The sequence below is a fragment of the Heterodontus francisci genome, chromosome 4 (assembly GCF_036365525.1).
Source record: "Heterodontus francisci isolate sHetFra1 chromosome 4, sHetFra1.hap1, whole genome shotgun sequence".
NCBI classification, from domain to species: Eukaryota; Metazoa; Chordata; class Chondrichthyes; order Heterodontiformes; family Heterodontidae; genus Heterodontus; species Heterodontus francisci.
The window spans coordinates 99369852-99392217 of NC_090374.1; the positions used below are offsets into that span (position 1 = coordinate 99369852).

Consider the following 22366-nt stretch of genomic DNA (forward strand, 5'->3'; position numbering starts at 1 on the left):
CTCCTTTTTATATACTTGTAAATTTCTTAGTCTTTTTATATTCCTGACTTTCGTATTCTATTTTTTCCGTTTTTATCAATTTTTTTGGTTGCCCTATGCTGGTTTCTAAAACTCTCCCAATCCTCAGGCTTACCACTAGTCTTCACAGCATTATAAGCCTCTTCTTTTAATCTAATACTCTCCTTAACTTCCCTAGTAAACTGCAGATAGTTCTTACTGAGTTTTTGTTTTTTTAATGGACCATATTTTTGTTGAACATTTGAATTATTTCTTTAAAAGTTTCCGACTGTTTGTTTATTTACCACCATGCTTTTTAGTCTATTTACCCATCAATCTTAGCCAGTTCTCCCCTCATACTTATGCAATTGGTTTTTTTTAAGATTCTTGTTTTGAACTCGAGTATGTCACTCTCAAGCTTAATATGCAACTCAATTTTATTATGATTACTTTTTCCCAGAGAATCTTTAACCATGAGATTATTAATTAACTCTGCCACATTACACAATATGAAATCTAAAATAGCTTTATGCCTAGTTGGTTCCACGACGTATTGCTCTAGGAAACTGTTGCGAAAGCATTTTACAAACCCATCTTCCAGGCTGCCTTTGCCAATTTGATTTGTATGTTATGTTTGAAAATTATAATTATTGAGTGACTCTGATGAGTTTGTGGTCCATCCATGCTTCGCTTTCTTGTGTATACTTAACATGTTTGACATTCCTCTGGCTTACTAGTATGTAGTCAATCAGGTGCCAGTGTTTGGAGTGAGAGTGCATTTATCTAGTTTTGTTTTTGCTAAGAAGTCTGAAGAGTGTGTTTTTGATGGTCAGTTGATGTTCTTCACACATCCTTACGTGCAGTATGCCATTACTTTTGCACTTCCCCATGCCATGTCTACCCTTCCAAGACTGGTGGTCAACTCCTGCATGAGCATTGTAATCACTCAATATATATAATGATCTTGTCCCTTCTCAGGATTCTGAGATGATATGTTCTATTTCATAACAGAATTAGTTTTTGGTTTCATCGGAATTTGTCATGGTTAGTGCATGGATACTCATAATTGTGGCATATGTCTTACGAGACAATAAAACTGTCATCAAGCAGTCACTGACCCCTTTACAAAGAAAGATTTTTTTTCTTTATTCATTCATGGGATGTGGGCGACGCTGGCCAGGCCAGCATTTATTGCCCATCCCTAATTGCCCTTGAGAAGGTGGTGGTGAGCTGCCTTCTTGAACCGCTGCAGTCCATTTGGGGTAGGTATACCCGCAGTGCTGTTAGGAAGGGAGTTCCAGGATTTTGACCCAGCGACAGTAAAGGAACGGCGATATAGTTCCAAGTCAGGATGGTGTGTGACTTGGAGGGGAACTTGCAGGTGGTGGTGTTCCCATGTATTTGCTGCCCTTGTCCTTCTAGTTGGTAGATGTCACTGGTTTGGAAGGTGCTGTCTGAGGAGCCTTGGAGCATTGCTGCAATGCATCTTGTAGATGGTACACACTGCTGCCACTGTGCGTCGGTGCTGGAGGGAGTGAATGTTTGTAGATGGGGTGCCAATCAAGCGGGCTGCTTTGTCCTGGATGGTGTCGAGCTTCTTGAGTGTTGTTGGAGCTGCACCCATCCAGGCAAGTGGAGAGTATTCCATCACACTCCTGACTTGTACCTTATAGACGGTGGACAGGCTTTGGGGAGTCAGGAGGTGAGTTACTCGCCTCAGGATTCTTAGCCTCTGACTTGCTCTTGTAGCCACGGTATTTATATGACTACTCCAGTCAACTACTCTGGTCAATGGTAGCCCCTAGGATGTTGATAGTGGGGGATTCAGTGATGGTAGTGCTGTTGAATGTCAAGGGGAGATGGTTAGATTCTCTCTTGTTGGAGATGGTCATTGCCTGGCACTTGTGTGGCGCGAATGTTACTTGCCACCTATCAGCCCAAGCCTGGATATTGTCCAGGTCTTGCTGCATTTCTACACGGACTGCTTCAGTATCTGAGGAGTCACGAATGGTGCTGAACATTGTGCAATCATCAGCGAACATCCCCACTTCTGACCTTATGATTGAAGGAAGGTCATTGATAAAGCAGCTGAAGATGGTTGGGCCCAGGACACTACCCTGAGGAACTCCTGCAGTGATGTCCTGGAGCTGAGATGATTGACCGCCAACAACCACAACCACCTTCCTTTGTGCTAGGAATGACTCCATCCAGCAGAGGGTTTTCCCCCTGATTCCCATTGACCTCAGTTTTGCTAGGGCTCCTTGATGCCATACTCGGTCAAATGCTGCCTTGATGTCAAGGGCAGTCACTCTCTCGTCACCTCTTGAGTTCAGCTCTTTTGTCCATGTTTGAACCAAGGCAGTAATGAGGTCAGGAGCTGAGTGGCCCTGGCGGAACCCAAACTGAGCGTCACTGAGCGGGTTATTACTAAGCAAGTGCCGCTTGATGGCACTGTTGATGACACCTCCTATCACTTTACTGATGATTGAGAGTAGGCTGATGGGGCGGTAATTGGCCGGGTTGGACTTGTCCTGCTTTTTGTGTACAGGACATACCTGGGCAATTTTCCACATTGCGAGGTAGATGCCAGTGTTGTAGCTGTACTGGAACAGCTTGGCTAGGGGCGCGGCAAGTTCTGGAGCACAGGTCTTCAATACTATTGCCAGAATATTGTCAAGGCCCATAGCTTTTGCAGTATCCAGTGCCTTCAGTCGTTTCTTGATATCACGCGGAGTGAATCGAATTGGCTGAAGTCTGGCATCTGTGATGCTGGGGACTTCAGGCGGAGGCCGAGATGGATCATCAACTCGGCACTTCTGGCTGAAGATTGTTGCAAATGCTTCAGCCTTAGCTTTCGCACTGATGTGCTGGGCTCCGCCAGCATTGAGGATGGGGAAATTTGTGGAACCACCTCCTCCAGTTAGTTGTTTAATTGTCCACCACCATTCATGACTGGATGTGGCAGGACTGCAGAGCTTCGATCTGATCCGTTGGTTATGGGATCGCTTAGCTCTGTCTATTGCATGCTGCTTACGCAGTTTGGCACGCAGGTAGTCCTGTGTTGTTGCTTCACCAGGTTGACACCTCATTTTGAGGTATGCCTGGTGCTGCTCCTGGCATGCCCTCCTGCACTCTTCATTGAACCAGGGTTGGTCTCCTGGCTTGATGGTAATGGTAGAGTGGGGGATATACCGGGCCATGAGGTTACAGCTTGTGGTTGAGTACAGTTCTGCTGCTGCTGATGGCCCACAGTGCCTCATGGATGTCCTGTTTTGCATTGCTAGATCTGTTCGAAATCTATCCCATTTAGCATGGTGATAGTGCCACACAACACAACGGATGGTATCCTCAATGTGAAGGCGGGACTTCGTCTCCACAAGGACTGTGCGGTGGTCACTACTACCAATACAGTCATGGACAGAAGCATCTGCAGCAGGCAGATTGGTGAGGACGAGGTCAAGTATGTTTTTCCCTCGTGTTGGTTCCCCCACCACCTGCCGCAGACCCAGTCTAGCAGCTATGTCCTTTAGGACTCAGCCAGCTCGGTCAGTAGTGGTGCTACCGAGCCACTCTTGGTGATGGACATTGAAGTCCCCACCCAGAGTACATTTTGTGCCCTTGCCACCCTCAGTGCTTCCTCCAAGTGGTGTTCAACATGGTGGAGTACTGAGTCATCAGCTGAGGGAGGGCGGTAGGTGGTAATCAGTCGGAGATTACCTTGCCCATGTTTGACCTGATGCCATGAGACTTCATGGGGTCCGGAGTCGATGTTGAGGACTCCCAGGGCAACTCCCTCCCTACTGTATACCACTGTCCTGCCACCTCTGGTGGGTCTGTCATGCCAGTGGGACAGGACATACCCGGAGATGGTGATGGCAGCGTCTGGGACATTGTCTGTAAGGTATGAGTCCGTGAGTATGACCATGTCAGGCTGTTGCTTGACTAGTCTGTGGGACAGCTCTCCCAACTTTGGCACAAGCCCCCAGATGTTAGTAAGGAGGACTTTGCAGGGTCGACAGGGATGGGTTTGCCATTGTCGTTTCCGGTGCCTAGGTCGATGCCGGGTGGTCCATCCGGTTTCATTCCTTTTTACTGACTTCGTAGTGGTTCGGTACAACTGAGTGGCTTGCTCGGCTATTTCAGAGGGCATGTAAGAGTTAACCACATTGCTGTGGGTCTGGAGTCACATGTAGGCCAGACCAGGTAAGGACAACAGATTTCCTTCCCTAAAGGACATTAGTGAACCAGATGGGTTTTTACAACAATCGACAATGGTTTCATGGCCATCATTAGACTAGCTTTTAATTCCAGCTTTATTAATTAAATTCAAATTCCACCTTCTGCTGTGGTGGGATTCGAACCCCTGTCCCCAGAGAAATACCCTGGTTCTCTGGGTTACTAATCCAGTGATAATACCACTACGCCACCGCCTCCCTCCATGTTGAATTTCACAGCAAAGCCAACCCCAGTTTCTTTACAATCCTCTTTGAAGCCCCTGTCCAGAAGAAGTTGTATCTTGTCAGCTGAAAGAGGTTGCTGCATTATTCAGCCAAACAGATTTTGATGATAGCAACGATATTGCTATTATATAGTCTGTTTGCTTTTGATCAGCGCACTTCTCCTTTCAGCTCTAATTGTTGACTGTCCTGGAGTGGTCTCACGTTCCAAGCTGCCATATTTGTCTTTCGTTCTCTTATAATTTTGACCACTTGTGTGGAATTTCCATCAGCTGTGATAAACTAGCCAGGAGTTAGTGAGGCAAGCATTGTTTTGGGCACCTTTTCTAGCCCCTTCCTTATACTGCAGCGGTGAGGGGCTGAATTTTATGAGCTTTCATCTCGGTGGTCAGCTCGCACGGATGTGCCGTCACTGAGCCCCCACGATATTTCGCACAAAGGGTCATTTAAATGGAGGGGGAGGAGCAGCCGCCCCTGATGACGTAAAGGGGGCGGCTGCTCTGTCCCAGCAATGGCGTCCAGCGCCATTGCGCAGGCACCATTTTTAAAGGGCTTCAAGCTCTTCAATCTCATTTCAATAATTAAAGGTGCTGCTTCAGCAGAACCTGCCGAACACTTTTATTTCAACTTAGATTCCCCACTCCCACCACCCCCCCTCACTGTGTCCTCATGCATTACAGTGACATATTCCCCCAAAAAAGCACCTTTTCATTTTGTGAACTTTCCGCCCTAACTTCAGAACCTTTGACCCTCAACTCCTTCCCATCATCCCAAAAACCAATTACAATAGTTCTCCCCTCTTCCCCCCACCCCCAACCCTGAAATTTTCACTCCTCCCCATTCCCCACCAGTATCACGCCTCGGAGTTCCGAAGGTGCGGGACTTCTGTTTGGCGGTCATAATATCGGCGTGGGACAGCCATCGGGACAAGGTAATTTGATTTGCATGTTGTTTTAAATAATTTAAATATGTAAATGAAGGCGGTCCACACCAAGGCCTCACCGCCGCCGGTAAAATGCGGTGGAGCCTTCTCGGCATCGGGGGTCATGGCCGGCTGCTCCCACAAGTATTTTGCAGGCCCTCCCCGCCATGGCCCCAACGCAAGGGGCTGGTAAAATTCAGCCCAAGCAGTGTGATTCTAAATAGGACTAGGCAGTTACTCGGAGCTGCTGATCTCCACTGCTTCGGTTCAGGGGGAGTGACTCTACTACAGCCAGCTGTGTGCAAGTTCACAATTACAACTTGCAGTGAATCCACACCTGCTGCTTCACCATTAGCTCATCATCTGAGGACCTTGGGAAGTGGTACGGTATTGTGGAGTTGAAAGTGGCACCAGCACATTATAATGATTTAAAAGATTTGCACGGAATTTGCCTCACACTCTCAGTTTCCTTTATCTAGACCCAGTGCCAAGACAGAGTCGAGACTGCAGGTGAAGTCAGCTGCATTGGATGGCACATCACCAATTACCTCAGCTATTAACATAGCTTTGCTACTGTGCTTTCTCAGTTAGAAAAAGAATTAGCATATCTGTGGGTACATGTGATCCTCCACAGTAGATTTTATGCACTAGAAAGTGAGATGGGTGTCTCCCTGGCAACAAAATTTGATGGTGGCACAAGATTCCAGACATTGAAGTCCTCAAAAGAGCAATTATAGCAAATATGCCAGGTATAAAGGCATTGATGCTTATCTCGGCTAAATGCCTGATACTGGATTGCCTCAGAAGGTATTCTACAGTGAGCTGAAGCTTGGAAAAAGCTCTCATGGTAGTCCATTCAAAAGATGCAAAGATTATTTAAATAAATGACTCCATGACCAATCTTTAAAAAAGGAACAGAAAGTGCTGGAAATGCTCAGCAGGTCTGGCAGGTTTATTTCAGATTTCCAGCATCCACAGTATTTTGCTTTTATTAAATAAAAGGAACATCTGATCTGCCACTTGGGAGCATGATGCTTGACAGAAAAATGTGGCAAAAGATGTTTCATGATGGCACGACAAGCTTTTGAAGCAAGTCGTACCCAGCTAGCTGAAGAAAAAAGAGTGGCCAAAGGAAATCAGGGAAAGATCAGCCCTTGGGTCAACCTTATCCTGTGTGTGGGAAAACATTCCTCACAAAAACCAGACTTCACAGTCATATGAGAAGCCACAAACTATTAAATTGGAAATGAAACATAGACTGTCATTGTCAACAGTGATGGACAAATCATCATCATCATCAAGTGACTGCTGTTGCCATCACTGCTGAACCTGGGGTGAATGTGAAACAAGACATTTCGAAAGATCTCTATTTTGATCACTTCTCCAATATTAAGTGATACATTTGAATGAATTAGATGCCTTTAAGTAAAGTCACAAAGCAGTATTATTAGTTGAAAACGTTTTTATTCAAGTTAAGGCCTCACAATCTGATATAGGCAAATAATCTGGATTATAAATCTGCAATAATCATTACATATCTACCAGCTACAAATTATTTCTATACAATAGCTATAAGCTTCAAGTACAGATACAATGATTTCTAGAAATAAAAATTACCTGCAGCTAAAAAATTATGAAATTCAGTACGAAGCAGATACATATGGTGATGAGCACCAAAACAGGCTTGTAAACTTAGTGGCATTTCATTTTTTTACTTATCACTGAGCATATTTCCAGCAATAGCATTTTCTTTGCATTTTGTATGAAACTAAGTTTTTTTTTACGAAGTTCCAAATTGATTTAGCATCCTTTCTACCAAGATGCATATTAATTATGGAAAATCTTTGAGAATAAAACCCATTGCAATAGAAGTTCTTTTATTCAGTTGTAGCCCACAGCCTTGACCATTAATCTTTGACTAGCCTAAAATTATTGCATTCTTGCTAGGGCTTCTGATGATGAAACATTTCCCCAAGAGGCCAGTAAATGTAACTTTTATTAGATATGCACTTGTTCACCCCCATAGAAGCAATATTATCTTCCATAATCATGTTGCACTTCAGCTGTGAGCAAGGATATCCAGAATAAGTCAAACTATGGTAACTTTATTCACTGTCAACGCACAAATGGAGGAAAATTGTATTTTTCTAAATTGTGATTTTTTTTTAAATGCTGGCATTCTGTGCAAAAACTTTGACACCATTGTACCTGGAAAAATACATCTAGACCACATGATTAATGGACAGTGAAATTGATAATTTCTCTGTTTTTCAGAGTAGGTTTCAACATTTAGCAGGTAATTGTGATACGACTTGCTTGTCAAACCATGCATTGTGATACTAGTGAAAAGGTAATGATGATTGTGTGACTGGAATAGACTATTTAAGTCAGTTGTGTACTGTCAATATTTATAGTACCATTTCGACTAACCATATTAAATTGTCTAGGTATAGATTCCTTACTTATTTTGTTATCTGTGCTGAAATTTCAACAACCAATTTGAAAGATTGCTTATCTTCTACGTGATTTAAAAGTTAAGCCTTTCAAAATACTGAACCTCGTAAAACAGCACATAGACAATAAGGTGAATTTTAACTTACTGCCTGTGAGTCTCCGTAGGAGGCCTCAGCCAATTTTAATGGCTGGATCTCATGTACATCCTTCCTGTCAGCTGCCCATCAGAAATGGGCGGAAAGAGGCAGCTGACAGGCTTAAAGTAAGTCAAAATAGAGTAGCTCAGGGATGCCTGCTGGCACCAAGGTAAGTCGCAGAAAGGGGAGAACAGATCATCTTTGTTTCAGATTTGGACAGCATAAAGAAAGCTGCGTGGGATGAGAGCCAAGTGGAAATGTAGCAGTAAGTCTTTGCACAGCTATTTTAATGGCAAAAGGGTCGGTCATAATTTCTCTTAATGTTTTCCTGAGTATGGAATCTTTAGTTTTATACATAGAGACGTGGCATAGAAAAGAAAAGCAGTTAACGCTAAACTTTTATAAATCACTAGTTAGGCCCCAGCTGGAGTATTATGTCCAGTTCTGAGCACCACGCTTTAGGAAGGATGTCAAACCCTTGGAGAGGATGCAGGGAAGATTTACTAGAATGATACCAGGGATAAGGGACTTCAGTTTTATGGAAAGTCTGGAGAAACTAGGATTGTTCTCCTTCTAGCAAAGATTAAGGGAAGATTTAATAGAGGTATTCAAAATTATGAGGGGCATTGATAGAGTAAATAAGGAGAAACTGTTTCCAGTGGCTGGAGAATCAGTAAGCAGAGGACACAGATTTAAGATAATTGGTGAAAGAATCAGAGAGGAGATGAGAATGCTTTTAACACAGCAAGTAGTTATGATCTGGAATCTACTGCCTGAAACAGTGATGGAAGCAGATTCAATAGTAATTAATCAAGTTGGATATATATTTGAAAAGGAAAATTGGTAGGGTTATGAGACAAGAGCAGGGGAGTGGAAGTAATTGGATATCTCTTTCAAAGAGCTGCCACAGGCATGCTAGGCCAAATGGCTTCCTGTGTTATGTGATCCATGATGCTAATGAACCTTTAACTTGTTCCTTTTTGTTTTGAATGTTAATACTGGTAGTACAATCCACTTTATAGCTAGGCCTTGCAGGTTGTTGTGTCAGTTCATGTCATGTTGATGATGTGCAATAAATACAGTACATGAAGCAAACATCACCACCTTCCACTAACTATGTTAATTGTAGCAAATGCATTACGTTCGGTCGCTATTGTCAAATAGTGTTTCAGCTATATGAGCTGTAGCTTAGCTGATAACTGTACAGCATTTACACAATACTTTAAGGGGTGGGATCACTTAGCAATTTAGGTGGCATACCCAATGCAATTTTTAAAACTAGAAAATGGATCATTTTTATTCACAGTAGTAAGCAACTTCATATATTTGCTGTGTGCTCCATTTTTCTAGGCCTCTTAGAATTAGATCTGCTAGACTAAAATCAGTGTGTACTGGGACTATTTATACAATGGGTAAACCAGAGAATTTAAGCAACCCACTTCTGCAGACCACATGTTGAATATATATGGTGATAGTTTGCTGATACTTATAAATGCCCACCATTCTATCTGGGATGACTGCCTATATGTCTGAATCTCCAATGTGTATAAGTAACCCATGCATAGTTATATATGTTCTATTGACTATCACTGCACTTGATGGACATGAATGACACACAATCCTGACCTTCGTCTGCATTTGACCTGTCTTCTGAGTTACTGGTGCTTTACATTATTATGTCATCAAATCTTCAAACTTTATATTACTCTGTTTTTGGTGTTCTTTCTTCATATATAATTATCACTAATTTTAACCTGAATTATACATGGATTTGATCAGGGATCCCAAAAGGGTTTTTAGATGTTAATTCCAGAGACATGAAGCCATTTTTGTTTTAATCTGTCCTTTTGTCCCAAATTTAAGGCCTAGTTTTTAGTGGTTGAATTGATTTTTAAGTCTAATTTTACTTTTCCTGAACTTCATTTATTTTTATTTAAGTCCATCTTTTATCTTCACTAATAACTGTCACTTGCAAAAGTTATAATCAATTATATTAAATAAAAATTCAATTTACTTGTAGATAAGTCTTAATTTTTTTCAGTGAGCAAAAATTGCACTAAATGTAAAAATGAAAAATTACATCAACCTGACAGTTACATTTCATTTTCATTACTATTAATTTTTACACACTGTATTTTAAATTAAATGTTATTTTTTGGAATGATATTCTTCTACAGTAAAATACCTTTCGAGTATTTATAGAACCAACCCATCTTTTGAGCATCATTTCTAGAACTGGAAGCCTTGAATAGTACACTGTTTCAGTTCTAAACTCAAATTCTTATTTACATAGTTTGATATGATAATGGTTAGATTTTAGATTCTGGGGGATTTGTAATTCAGCTCAGCTATTACTGTAGAACAAAAAAAAGATGAAATGCCTTTAACATTTATTCCACAGGAATAAATTTTAACCACTCATTGGGGAACTTCCGATGAAGAGGTCAGGCTCAAATTTACAAAAAGGCACACGTACCCTTAACCAACTGAATGTAGTGACATTCAATAATGTATTATTTGGGATCAAATAGTACATAAAACATATATATTAACGGGATCCTTGCTGATGATCTTGCAATAGCAAATTAATATTTCTACACCTCTGTGCATAAATGCACAAAAACAAATGGAAATAATTCTCATGTTTCAACTGTAATTATAACTTGCGTAGTCAAATGTGCATGGCAACAGGCAATCATCCTTCAACAAACAAAGGATTCATTGTTTGGATGAAAGCAGTGGAATGTAACTGGATCACTGTTAAATGTAAACACGGTATTATTCATTACCACATGTCTTCTTTTAACTTATCCACTTATTTTTGATAAAGCCCCATCCTATGATACTTTGTCATGGTCATCTGGTTGCTGTGACCTCTATCACAGAAAATAGCCTTTTTTGGGGTGGATGAGTTAGAATATTCATGTGCTTAATAAATTTAAAATATAAAATGTCTTATCACAACAGGTTACATAGTCTAACCACACTAAACCTTTCTTAACGCATTCACTAATAAAAATATCATTTGGCACTATTCCACTGCAGTCCTTGGTCCCGGGAGAATGCATTTATGCAGAATGGATGTTAACTGTAGCAAGTGCCATCACATAGCAATGTGTGATGAATGAATTAAAGTATCAATTTGATTCCACTGCAATAGTAATGATGGGTTCCAGAGGTCCCAAACACAGTGTTACGGGTTTTAAAACATTTGTTCTCATAGATTTCAACATCTCCTGCAAATAATACCTGTTTTAAGTTGTTTAAATTGAAATGGTGCCAAGTAAGGAGACTGAAGCTTGACTTGTTTTGTGGCTTGTAAATATTACTGATGCAATCCATTTTTGACACATTTTGTTCTTTATGAAGTTAGTACCTGAAAAGAAAAATTGAGTCCAGGTGAAATTTATTCTAACTCAAACATGCGACTTCCAGCAAAGTTCTATGAAAGTTGCAAAGCTGATATCAGGAAAAATTATTTATTCAAAGAGTCATAAATCCTTGGAAAAAATCTGCCAAGCAGTGAAGTAGAGAAAAAAAAAAGTTTTTCAAAAATATTTTTGGGTGTTAAGATGGAAAATTTAGAGTTTTAAAGGGATTCACTTCAATGGTTTGAACGCCCTTTTATCAATATCGATCTTTATGTTCTTGCAATCTAAAGGTGTCAAAGAATAGATGCCAATGACAGGCCGGTAACTGGCTTATAAGGGCACAGCATTAACAGTAACAAGGACAGTAAACTTCTCAGACCACTCTAATGTCACAGCAGGATAAGGAAGCATGATTGTGAGAAGCTCCAATACAAAAAGTAAAGAAAATGAGAAAGCTTAATGTCTCTAAGTACAGCATAGTGCTGTGTTTCATATGATAACTGTTTCCAAAATAAGATGTCTTTTTCTAAACTGTTATCCAATATTTAGAAGACCTCATAGAATCACTTCTACATATGATTTTTTCCATAATCTCCATATAGCATTTTATCAAAAAACAGTTCCCAAAGTACCAATTGAATTATTTTCAGATTTTTAAATATGGAGAAATTTGACAAAAACACTACCGATTCAATTGAGGACTTTGGAGTAAAGAAATGCATGTTTAATTATTTACAATGAAAATAATAAGTGATCATGGCCAAGCTTGGCACTTCATCAGAAACAAAACTACTAGAATATGACAGCACACCAACAGTGGTCTAGCTCTGCAAAAGTACATGATTGCACAAAATATTCTTTAAAACTAATGCTGACAACTTGGATTAGGCTAGAACTTGCAAAGTGATAGATAATTTGAGAGTTGACAGCAGCTTCTGTAACTTTAGAAAGTGTGCATGCAAGAGCAAAAAACATCCTCTTATTTAGGGATAGAATGAACATGGCAAAAGTTCAAAAAAGGAAGGCATGTCAACAGGAAGCAGAATAGACTATATAGTATGCAATAGAGGTAATTTGAGAGATGCACATCGTGAGGATAATATAAGAAATATTATTGGGACCAAAGAGTGGAGGATCCAACAGACCAATTAAAACTTGATATTGGTCAGTGTTGGTAGGAGTGACCATCGCACAGTCCTTGTACAGATGAAATCCCATTGCGGTTACCAACAATCGTGTTGTGTGGCACAACAAGATGAAATGTACCCCAGACTGTTAAAAGAAGCCAGGAAGGAAATAGTGGAGGGTCTGTCCATAATTTTCCAGTCCTCACTGGATACAGGTGTGGTGTCGAAGGATTGGAGGACTGCTAACATTGTACCTTTCTTTTAAAAGGGAGTGAGGGATAAACAGAATAATTACAGGCCTGTCAGTCTAACCTCAGTAGTGGGCAAATTATTGGATCAATTCTGAGAGACAGGATAAACTGTCACTTAGAGCATGGATTAATCAAGGATAGGCAGTATGGATTTGTTAAGGGAAGATCTTGTCTGACTAACGATTGAATTTGTTGAAGTAACAAGGAGGATTGATGAGGATAGTGCAGTTGATGTGGTCTACATGAATTTTGACAGGCTGGTTAAAACAATAAAAGCCCATGGAATCCAGGGAAATATAGCAAGGTGTATACAAAATTGGCTCAGTGGCAGGAAACAAAGGGGAATTGTTGATGGGTGTTCCACAGGGCTCAGTACTGCTTTTTGTGCTAGATATTAACGATTTGGACATAAATGTAGGGGGCATAATCAAGTTTGCAGACAACACAGTAATTGGCCATGTGGTTGATAGTGAGGAGGATAGCTGTAGGCTGCAGTAAGATATCGATGGACTGGTCGGGTGGGCAAAAAAGTGACAAATGGAATTCAACCCAGAGAAGTGTGAGGTGATGTATTTGGGGAGGTCAAACAAGGCAAAGGAATACACGATTAATGGAAGAATACTGAGAGGTGTAGAGGGAGTTGGGGACCTTGGAATGAATGTCCACAGATCCCTGAAGGTAGCAGGACAGATCTATAAGGTGGTTAAGGAGACACATGAAATCTTTTCCTTTTTTAGCTGAGGTATAGACAACGGCAGGGAGGTTATGCTGGAACTGGATAAATCATTAGTTAGGCCACACCTTGAGGACTGTGTGCAGTTCTGCTCACCTCATTACAGAAAGGATGTAATTGTACTAAAGAGGGTACAGAAGAGATTTACAAGGATGTTGCCGGGACTGGAAAATGCAGCTATGAGGAAAGATTGGATAGGCTGGGGTTGTTCCCCTTGGAACAGAGAAGGCTGTGAGGAGATTTGATTGAAATGTACAAGATTGTGAGGGGCCTGGATAGAGTGGATGTGAAGGACCTAGTTACCTTAGCAGAGACATCGGTAACTAGGGGGCATAGATTTAAAGTGATTGGTAGAAAGAGTAGATGGGAGATGAAGAAAAGGTTTTTCACAGAGAGTGGTAGTGGTCTGGAGCTCACTGCCTGAAAGGATAGTAGAGGCAAAAATTCTCAGCTCATTTAAAAAGTGTCTGACTATGCACCTCAAGTGCCACAACCTGCAGGACTACAGACCAAATGCTGGAAGGTGAGATTAGGCTGGCTGGCTCGTTTTTCGGCTGGCGCAGATATGATGGGCCAAGTGACCGCATTCTGTGTCATAAATTTTCTATGATTCTACCACCATGCTAAATGGGGTAGATTTTGAACAGATCTAGCAACTCAAAACTGGGCATCCATGAGGCACTGTGGGCCATCAGCAGCAGCAGAATTGTATTCAATCACAATCTGTAAACTCATGGCTCAGCATATCCCCCACTCTACCATTACCATCAAACCGGGGGACCAATCCTAGTTCAAACAAGAATGCAGGTGGGCATACCAGGAGCAGCACCAGGCATACCTAAAAATGAGGTGTCAACCTGGTGAAGCTACAACACAGGACTATCTGCATGCCAAACAGTGGAAGTAGCAATCCCACAACCAACGGATCAGATCTAAGCTCTGCAGTCCTGCCACATCCAGTCATGAATGGTGGTGGACAATTAAACAACTGACAGGAGGAGGAGGCTCCACAAACATCCTCATCTTCAATGATGGGGGAGCCCAGCACATCAGTGCAAAAGACAAGGCTGAAGCATTTGCATCTACAGCCAGAAGTGCCAAATGGATGATCCATCTCGGCCTCCTCCTGAATCCCCAGCATCACAGATGCCAGTCTTCAGCCAATCCAATTCACTCCACATGATATCAAGAAACAGCTGAAGGCACTGGATACTGCAAAGGCTATGGTCCCTGACAACATTCCGACAACAGTACTGAGGACCTGTGCTCCAGAACTAGCCGTGCCCCTAGCCAAACTGGCATCTGCCCGGCAATGTGGAAAATTGCCCAGGCATGTCCTATCCACAACAAGCAGGACAAATCCAACCCAGCCAATTACCACCCTATCAGTCTACTCTTGATCATCAGCAAAGTGATGGAAGGTGTCATTGACAGTGCTATCAAGCAACACTTACTCAGCAATAACCTGCTCACTGACACTCAGTTTCGGTCCCGTCAGGGCCACTCAGCACTTGACCTCATTACAATCCTGGTTCAAACTTGGACAAAAATAGCTGAACCCCAGAGGTGAGGTGAGAGTTACTGCCCTTGACATCAAGGCACCATATGACTGAGTATTGCATCAAGGAGCCCTTGAAAAACTGGAGTCAATGGGAATTGGGGGAAAACTCTCTGCTGGTTTGGGTCATACCTTTTCTTTTCTTTTTTTTCTTTCTTTTGGGCCTCCTTATCTCGAGAGACAATGGATACGCGCCTGGAGGTGGTCAGTGGTTTGTGAAGCAGCGCCTGGAGTGGCTATAAAGGCCAATTCTGGAGTGACAGGCTCTTCCACAGGTGCTGCAGAGAAATTTGTTTGTTGGGGCTGTTGCACAGTTGGCTCTCCCCTTGCGCCTCTGTCTTTTTTCCTGCCAACTACTAAGTCTCTTCGACTCGCCACAATTTAGCCCTGTCTTTATGGCTGCCCGCCAGCTCTGGCGAATGCTGGCAACTGACTCCCACGACTTGTGATCAATGTCACACGATTTCATGTCGCGTTTGCAGACGTCTTTATAACGGAGACATGGACGGCCGGTGGGTCTGATACCAGTGGCGAGCTCGCTGTACAATGTGTCTTTGGGGATCCTGCCATCTTCCATGCGGCTCACATGGCCAAGCCATCTCAAGCGCCGCTGACTCAGCAGTGTGTATAAGCTGGGGGTGTTGGCCGCTTCAAGGACTTCTGTGTTGGAGATATAGTCCTGCCACCTGATGCCAAGTATTCTCCGAAGGCAGCGAAGATGGAATGAATTGAGACGTCGCTCTTGGCTGGCATACGTTGTCCAGGCCTCGCTGCCGTAGAGCAAGGTACTGAGGACACAGGCCTGATACACTCGTACTTTTGTGTTCCGTGTCAGTGCGCCATTTTCCCACACTCTCTTGGCCAGTCTGGACATAGCAGTGGAAGCCTTACCCATGCGCTTGTTGATTTCTGCATCTAGAGACAGGTTACTGGTGATAGTTGAGCCTAGGTAGGTGAACTCTTGAACCACTTCCAGAGCGTGGTCGCCAATATTGATGGATGGAGCATTTCTGACATCCTGCCCCATGATGTTCGTTTTCTTGAGGCTGATGGTTAGGCCAAATTCATTGCAGGCAGACGCAAACCTGTCGATGAGACTCTGCAGGCATTCTTCAGTGTGAGATGTTAAAGCAGCATCGTCAGCAAAGAGGAGTTCTCTGATGAGGACTTTCCGTACTTTGGACTTCGCTCTTAGACGGGCAAGGTTGAACAACCTGCCCCCTGATCTTGTGTGGAGGAAAATTCCTTCTTCAGAGGATTTGAACGCATGTGAAAGCAGCAGGGAGAAGAAAATCCCAAAAAGTGTGGGTGCGAGAACACAGCCCTGTTTCACACCACTCAGGATAGGAAAGGGCTCTGATGAGGAGCCACCATGTTGAATTGTGCCTTTCATATTGTCATGGAATGAGGTGATGATACTTAGTAGCTTTGGTGGACATCCGATCTTTTCTAGTAGTCTGAAGAGACCACGTCTGCTGACGAGGTCAAAGGCTTTGGTGAGATCAATGAAAGCAATGTAGAGGGGCATCTGTTGTTCACGGCATTTCTCCTGTATCTGACGAAGGGAGAACAGCATGTCAATAGTCGATCTCTCTGCACGAAAGCCACACTGTGCCTCAGGGTAGACGTGCTCGGCCAGCTTCTGGAGCCTGTTCAGAGCGACTCGAGCAAAGACTTTCCCCACTATGCTGAGCAGGGAGATTCCACGGTAGTTGTTGCAGTCACCGCGGTCACCTTTGTTTTTATAGAGGGTGATGATGTTGGCATCGCGCATGTCCTGGGGTACTGCTCCCTCGTCCCAGCACAGGCATAGCAGTTGATGTAGTGCTGAGAGTATAGCAGGCTTGGCACTCTTGATTATTTCAGGGGTAATGCTGTCCTTCCCAGGGGCTTTTCCGCTGGCTAGGGAATCAATGGCATCACTGAGTTCCGATTTGGTTGGCTGTATGTCCAGCTCATCCATGACTGGTAGAGGCTGGGCTGCATTGAGGGCAGTCTCAGTGACAGCATTCTCCCTGGAGTACAGTTCTAGGTAGTGCTCAACCCAGCGGTCCATCTGTTTGCGTTGGTCAGTGATTATGTCCCCCGATTTAGATTTGAGGGGGGTGATCTTCTTGATGGTTGGCCCAAGAGCTCTCTTCATGCCATCATACATTCCTCTGATGTTTCCGGTGTCTGAGGCCAGCTGAATATGACTGCATAGGTGTTGCCAGTAGTCGTTTGCGCAACGCCTAGCTGTTCTTTGTGCAGTACTTCTGGCTGCTTTAAGTGCTGCGGATGTTAAATCGCTGGGGGCTTTCTTGTAGTTCAAAAGTGCAATGCGCTTAGCGGCTATGACAGGTTCCAGCTCTTCATTATGAGATTGAAACCAGTCTGCATTTCTCTTCGCACTTTTGCCGTAGGTGGTCAAAGCTGACTCATAGATGGCGTCTCTGATGTGGGCCCACTTGGTCTCAGCATCCCCTGTGGGAGTGTTTTGAAGGGCTGTTACAAGTGAATTTAGAAATTTTTGTAACAGCTGTGGGTGAGAAATTCTGCTCGTGTTGATGCGCGGGTGGCCCTTCTGCTTGGAATGATGCAACTTCTTTGGTCTGAGTCTAACCTTGCTGCACACCAGGGAGTGGTCGGTGTCGCAGTCCGCACTGTGGAAGCTGCGTGTGATTTGAACACTGTTTAAGGCGGCTCGCCTTGTGACAATGAGGTCTAGCTGGTGCCAACGACGTGATCTTGGGTGCCTCCATGAAACCTGGTGACAGGGTTTAGTGTGAAAGAACGAGTTGGTGATGCAGAGGTTATGATAGGTACACAACTCAAGCAGTCTCTGCCCGTTCTCATTCATCCTTCCAACGCCATAGCGCCCAAGGCAGGAGGGCCATGAGTCATGGTCGGCCCCAACCCTGGCATTAAAGTCCCCCAGCAGGAATAGGTGTTCGGTGTTGGGGATGCTGCTAATGATGTTATGGAGTTGTTCATAGAACTGGTCTTTAGCTTCAGGTGCGGAGCAGAGTGTTGGAGCATAGATGCTGAGTAGGTGTACTGGACCAGAGGTGGTGAGCAGTCGGATGGACAGTATGCGTTCCGAGCCATTTGAGGGAGGCTCTATCATGCTGAGCAAGGAGTTTCTGATGGCGAAGCCCACTCCATGCTGTCTTGGTTCTTCAGGATCCCTGCCCTGCCAGAAGAAGGTGTAGTCTTGCTCTGCTAGAGATCCACTCGCGGGGAGGCGAGTCTCCTGAAGTGCTGCAATGTCCACATTGAATCTACTGAGCTCGTTGTTAATGATGGCGGTTTTCCGAGAATCGTTGATTTGTGTAAGGTCTTCCGACAGGCCAGGACACATAGTTCTGACGTTCCAGCTTGCAAAGCGAAGGGCTGGTACCTTCTTTCCTTTTTTCGTGTTGTTTGGTGCGGTGTATCAGTCCACCTTTCGGGCAATGACCCTGAGCTCCAAGCACCCATTGAAGCAGGCAGACTGTGGCGGGACAGAACCTTATTGACCGGGGGCTGCCCGGTTTGAGGCGGGCGGTAGCTGTCCAGTGAGGTGCAATGACCTCTCCCACCGACAAAGGCAACCCGTGGCGCCCAGTTTCTACGCCAATTTATCTGGACTTATAACCCGTAACTGCTGCCTTCCGTGTTGTTTTAGTCGCTGTGAGGCAACTATGGAGTGACCTCTCCATGGCGCATGCCTGGGCAAATTTATGGAGGTTGAGAGTTGCCCAGTCGTCAAAACCCCCCTCTCGGCCTTTCTGGTGGGGTCCAAAGGAGTGCAGGACACGACGTTTGGCACCAGTATGGCTGCAGGAACTGCCGGAAACATGCCAAAGGTGACACATGACCGCCTACGGGGTTCCGCTCCGGATTTTCTGTTAGGGTTTACTCCCTTAGCCTTGGTCTCTCCCGAGACGCCCACAAGGCAGTGGGGTTGTTGGGGCCCCTACACAGGTGTAGGATGGTGCCGGTGGGAGGAGGGGATGCAAGGGGGAGGGGTAGAGGGAGGGGGTGGGGGGGGGTGCAGGGGAAGGGGGTGCGGGGTGAAGATGGTGCGAGGGGGGGGCGGGCTGGGACGGGGTTGTGAGGGGGTGAGCTGAGAGGGTGGAGCAGGGAAGGTGGGGGGGGTAAAGGGGGGGGGGGAGGGGGGGTGGAATCTGGTGCAGGTAATAAGCAATTTCCTCAGTGCCCACCATCGACGTCCGGAAAGCTCATCCACGTCCTTCGGGAGGTGAAGCATCATTTGGCAGACTTAGAGGTGATTACATTTGCTAAGGGTTTTTTTTTTTTGCAGTGGTTTAAATAAAGGCATGCAGCATTGCCGACAGTGCGCTGCAGATGCTCTCCGAGCCATCTCCCGCGGGCGCTTTGAAGTTGCGGCCGGGGGGGCCGTTCGTGGATGTTTTGGGTGTTCGGGGCACCTTTTCACAGGACTTCTCTCGGGTCCCGCAGCTCCTTCTTCACCTCAATGGACTTACCGCATGCCGTGGCTGCAGACACTCTGGACTGTGAAGACAGCAGGATCGGAGATTGAAGTATCGGCAGCTGTGCTCGTCAGTTTCATCCGGATCAATTTCATTGAGAAAACAAAGAGCAGGTGTGGCTGGGGGAGGGCAGTGGGCCCAGGTAACATACACTAAACTAACTGTTAGCCTTTAGATAGGGCTAAAATGAACTGATTTAAAGAGCCAGGGGAGTTTAAACAGTTTAAGAGGGCAGATTGGGGGAGAAAACGTTAGGGATGGGAGCAGATGGCCATGGATAGAGTTGAACAGCAAGGGAGCTTCCTAGGGAGCTTCCAGCCCAGGAGCCATCTTGAACAACATACCTAGCACAAAGGAAGATGGTTGTGGTTGTTGGAGGTCAATCAACTCAGTCCTAGGACATCACTGCAGGAGTTCCTCATGGTAGTGTCTTAGGCCCAACCATCTTCAGGTGCTTCATCAATGATCTTCCCTCCATCATAAAGTCAGAATTGGGAATGTTCGCTGATGATTGCACAGTTTTCAGAACCATTTGCAACTCCTCAGATAGTGAAGCAGCCCATGTCCATATGCAACAAGACCTGGACAACATGCAGGCTTGGGCTGATAAGTGGCAAGTTACATTCGCGCCACACAAGTGCCAGTCAATCACCATCTCCAACAAGAGAGAATCTAACCATCTCCCCTGATGTTCAATGGAATTACCATCACTGAATCCCCCACTATCAACATCCTGGGGTTACCATTGACCAGAAACTGAACTGGATCAGCCACATAAATACTGTGGCTACAAGAGAAGGTCAGAGGCTAGGAATTCTGTGGCGAGTAACTCATCTCCTATCTCCGCAATGCCTGTCCACCATCCAGAAGGCACAAGTCAGGAGTGTGATTGAATACTCTCCACTTGCCTGGATGGGAGCAGCTCCAACAACACTCTCGAAGCTTGACACCATCCAGGACAAAGCAGCCCACTTGATTGGGACCCCATCCACCACCTTCAACATTCACTTCCTCCACCACTGGTGTACTGTGGCAGCAGTGTGTACCATCTACGACAGGGTTGTCCAACCTTTTCAGGCAGTGGGCCACAATTGTGATTTTTTTGCTCGGCCTGGGGGACTGGTGAGCAAATTTTGAAAGGTAAAGGCATTAAAAAGTTATCTTGCTAATAAAACCAACAACAAATGTGCATTTTTATGAAGAAGCTTTAAATGAGAAGACTAATTTATTGACTTACTTTCTTGTCACTATATTGAAAACTGATTTTGAGACATACCTGGCATTGTTTTTGCTTTAATAAGTCTCTGCCCGCACACTTGATGTAGCAATGCAGAGTATTCTAGATAGATGTCTACCTTTCAGGAGAGACCTTGATCTCTCTTCCCTCTCTCTCCTTGCTCTGTGTTTGTGTGTGTGTGTCTCATTCTCTCTTCCCTCCCCACTCCCCTCTAGGACTAGGGGACACAGATTGAAAGTTTTGTGCAAAAGATGCAGTGAAATATGAGGAAGCACTTTTTTTTAACACAGCGGGTGGTAATAACCTGGAACTCGCTGCCCACGAAGATGGTGGAAGTAGAGACGATCAGTGACTTCAAAAGGAAGTTGGATGGCCACCTGAGAGAAATGGACTCTCTGTCCCCCCTCTCTGTATCTCTCTCTCTCCCACTGTTTCTGACTCCCTCTCCCCCCGTCTCCCTCTCCAAACCCCTTCTCTCTGTATCTCTCCACCACCACCCCCCCCCCCGTGTCTCCAGTGTTCCCTGCTTCCCACTCAGTGTTCCCCGCACTTTCTGTCCCCGCTGTCTCTCTGCCCCCCCCATTCCCCCTCTGTCTCTCTCTCGTCCCCCCTTCTCTCTCTATCCCACTTTCTCTCTCTCTCTCTTCCTCGCATTTCTCTGTCCCCCCTCTCTCTTTCTCCCCCTCTCTCTCTGTTCCCCCCTCTCTCTCTCTTTCTCCACCCTCTCTCTCACAGTTGCAGAGAGTGGAACACTTTTTAAAGTCAGTTCTTTTAAAAAGATCATTGTCAGTTTCACAGGTGACATCCGCTGACATCGGGAACAGCCGCTTCCCAACAGACTCAGGGATTTCCAGCAGGTTCAGACTTTTTTTCTAAAATGCCAGCTGGAAAACCCCGAGTCTGTTGCGAAATGGCTGTTTCCGATGTCAGCGGCTGTCACCTGTGAAAATAGCAGCACAATAGTTTAAAAGCCGGACTGACAATGGGAAATTTCTCATCTCCAGTCAGGGCGAGGATGAGGAATGGCCCCAGGAACAGTTCACATCCGCGGGCCAGGTGGAAATGTTTGGCGGGCCAGATCCTGGCCTGCGGGCCATATGTTGAACAACCCTGATCTACAAGATGCACTGCAGCAACACACCAAGGCTCCTGCGACAGCACCTTCCAAACTTGTGACCTCTGCCAACTGGAAGGACAAGGGCAGCAGATGCAATGGGAACACCATGACCTGCAAGTTCTCCTCCAAGCCACACACCATCCTGACTTGGAACTATATCGCCGTTCCTTCACTGTCACTCAGTCAAAATCCTGAAACTCGCTTCCTAGTAGTTTTGTTGGTGTACTGCAGCTGTTCAAGAAGGCAGCTCATCACCACCTTCTCAATTAGGGATCAGCAATAAATGCTGGCCTAACCAGTGACACCCTCATTCGTTGAACGAATGAAAAAGAAATTTCCAAAAATTCTTTGCCTTTTGTTTTAAATCATTAAAATTGGAGCTGAGATAGAAAATGCTCTTTAGGAGAACTGGCACCAGAAGGAAGAAAGGTGGAAAAGAGGAATTTCATGCACTTTAAAAGACGTTTAGAAAAGGGTCATAAGGAACAACTGTTGGAAGGGAAAGGAAACAATTTTTTAATATAGCTATA

General features: G+C 44.6%; 1 protein-coding gene across 2 annotated transcripts in view; it reads right to left on the reverse strand.

Annotated features, from left to right (window-relative positions):
- Positions 1-6831: 6831 nt before the first annotated feature.
- The window catches only part of LOC137369159 (protein-lysine 6-oxidase), a 65765-nt gene continuing 50230 nt past the window's right edge, over positions 6832-22366 (reverse strand). For both annotated transcript variants that reach the window (XM_068029904.1, XM_068029905.1), the window contains one exon: positions 6832-11343. In XM_068029904.1, coding sequence (XP_067886005.1) covers positions 11337-11343 — 7 coding nt within the window. In that variant the 3' untranslated portion in view covers positions 6832-11336. The remainder of the gene's footprint in view (positions 11344-22366) is intronic.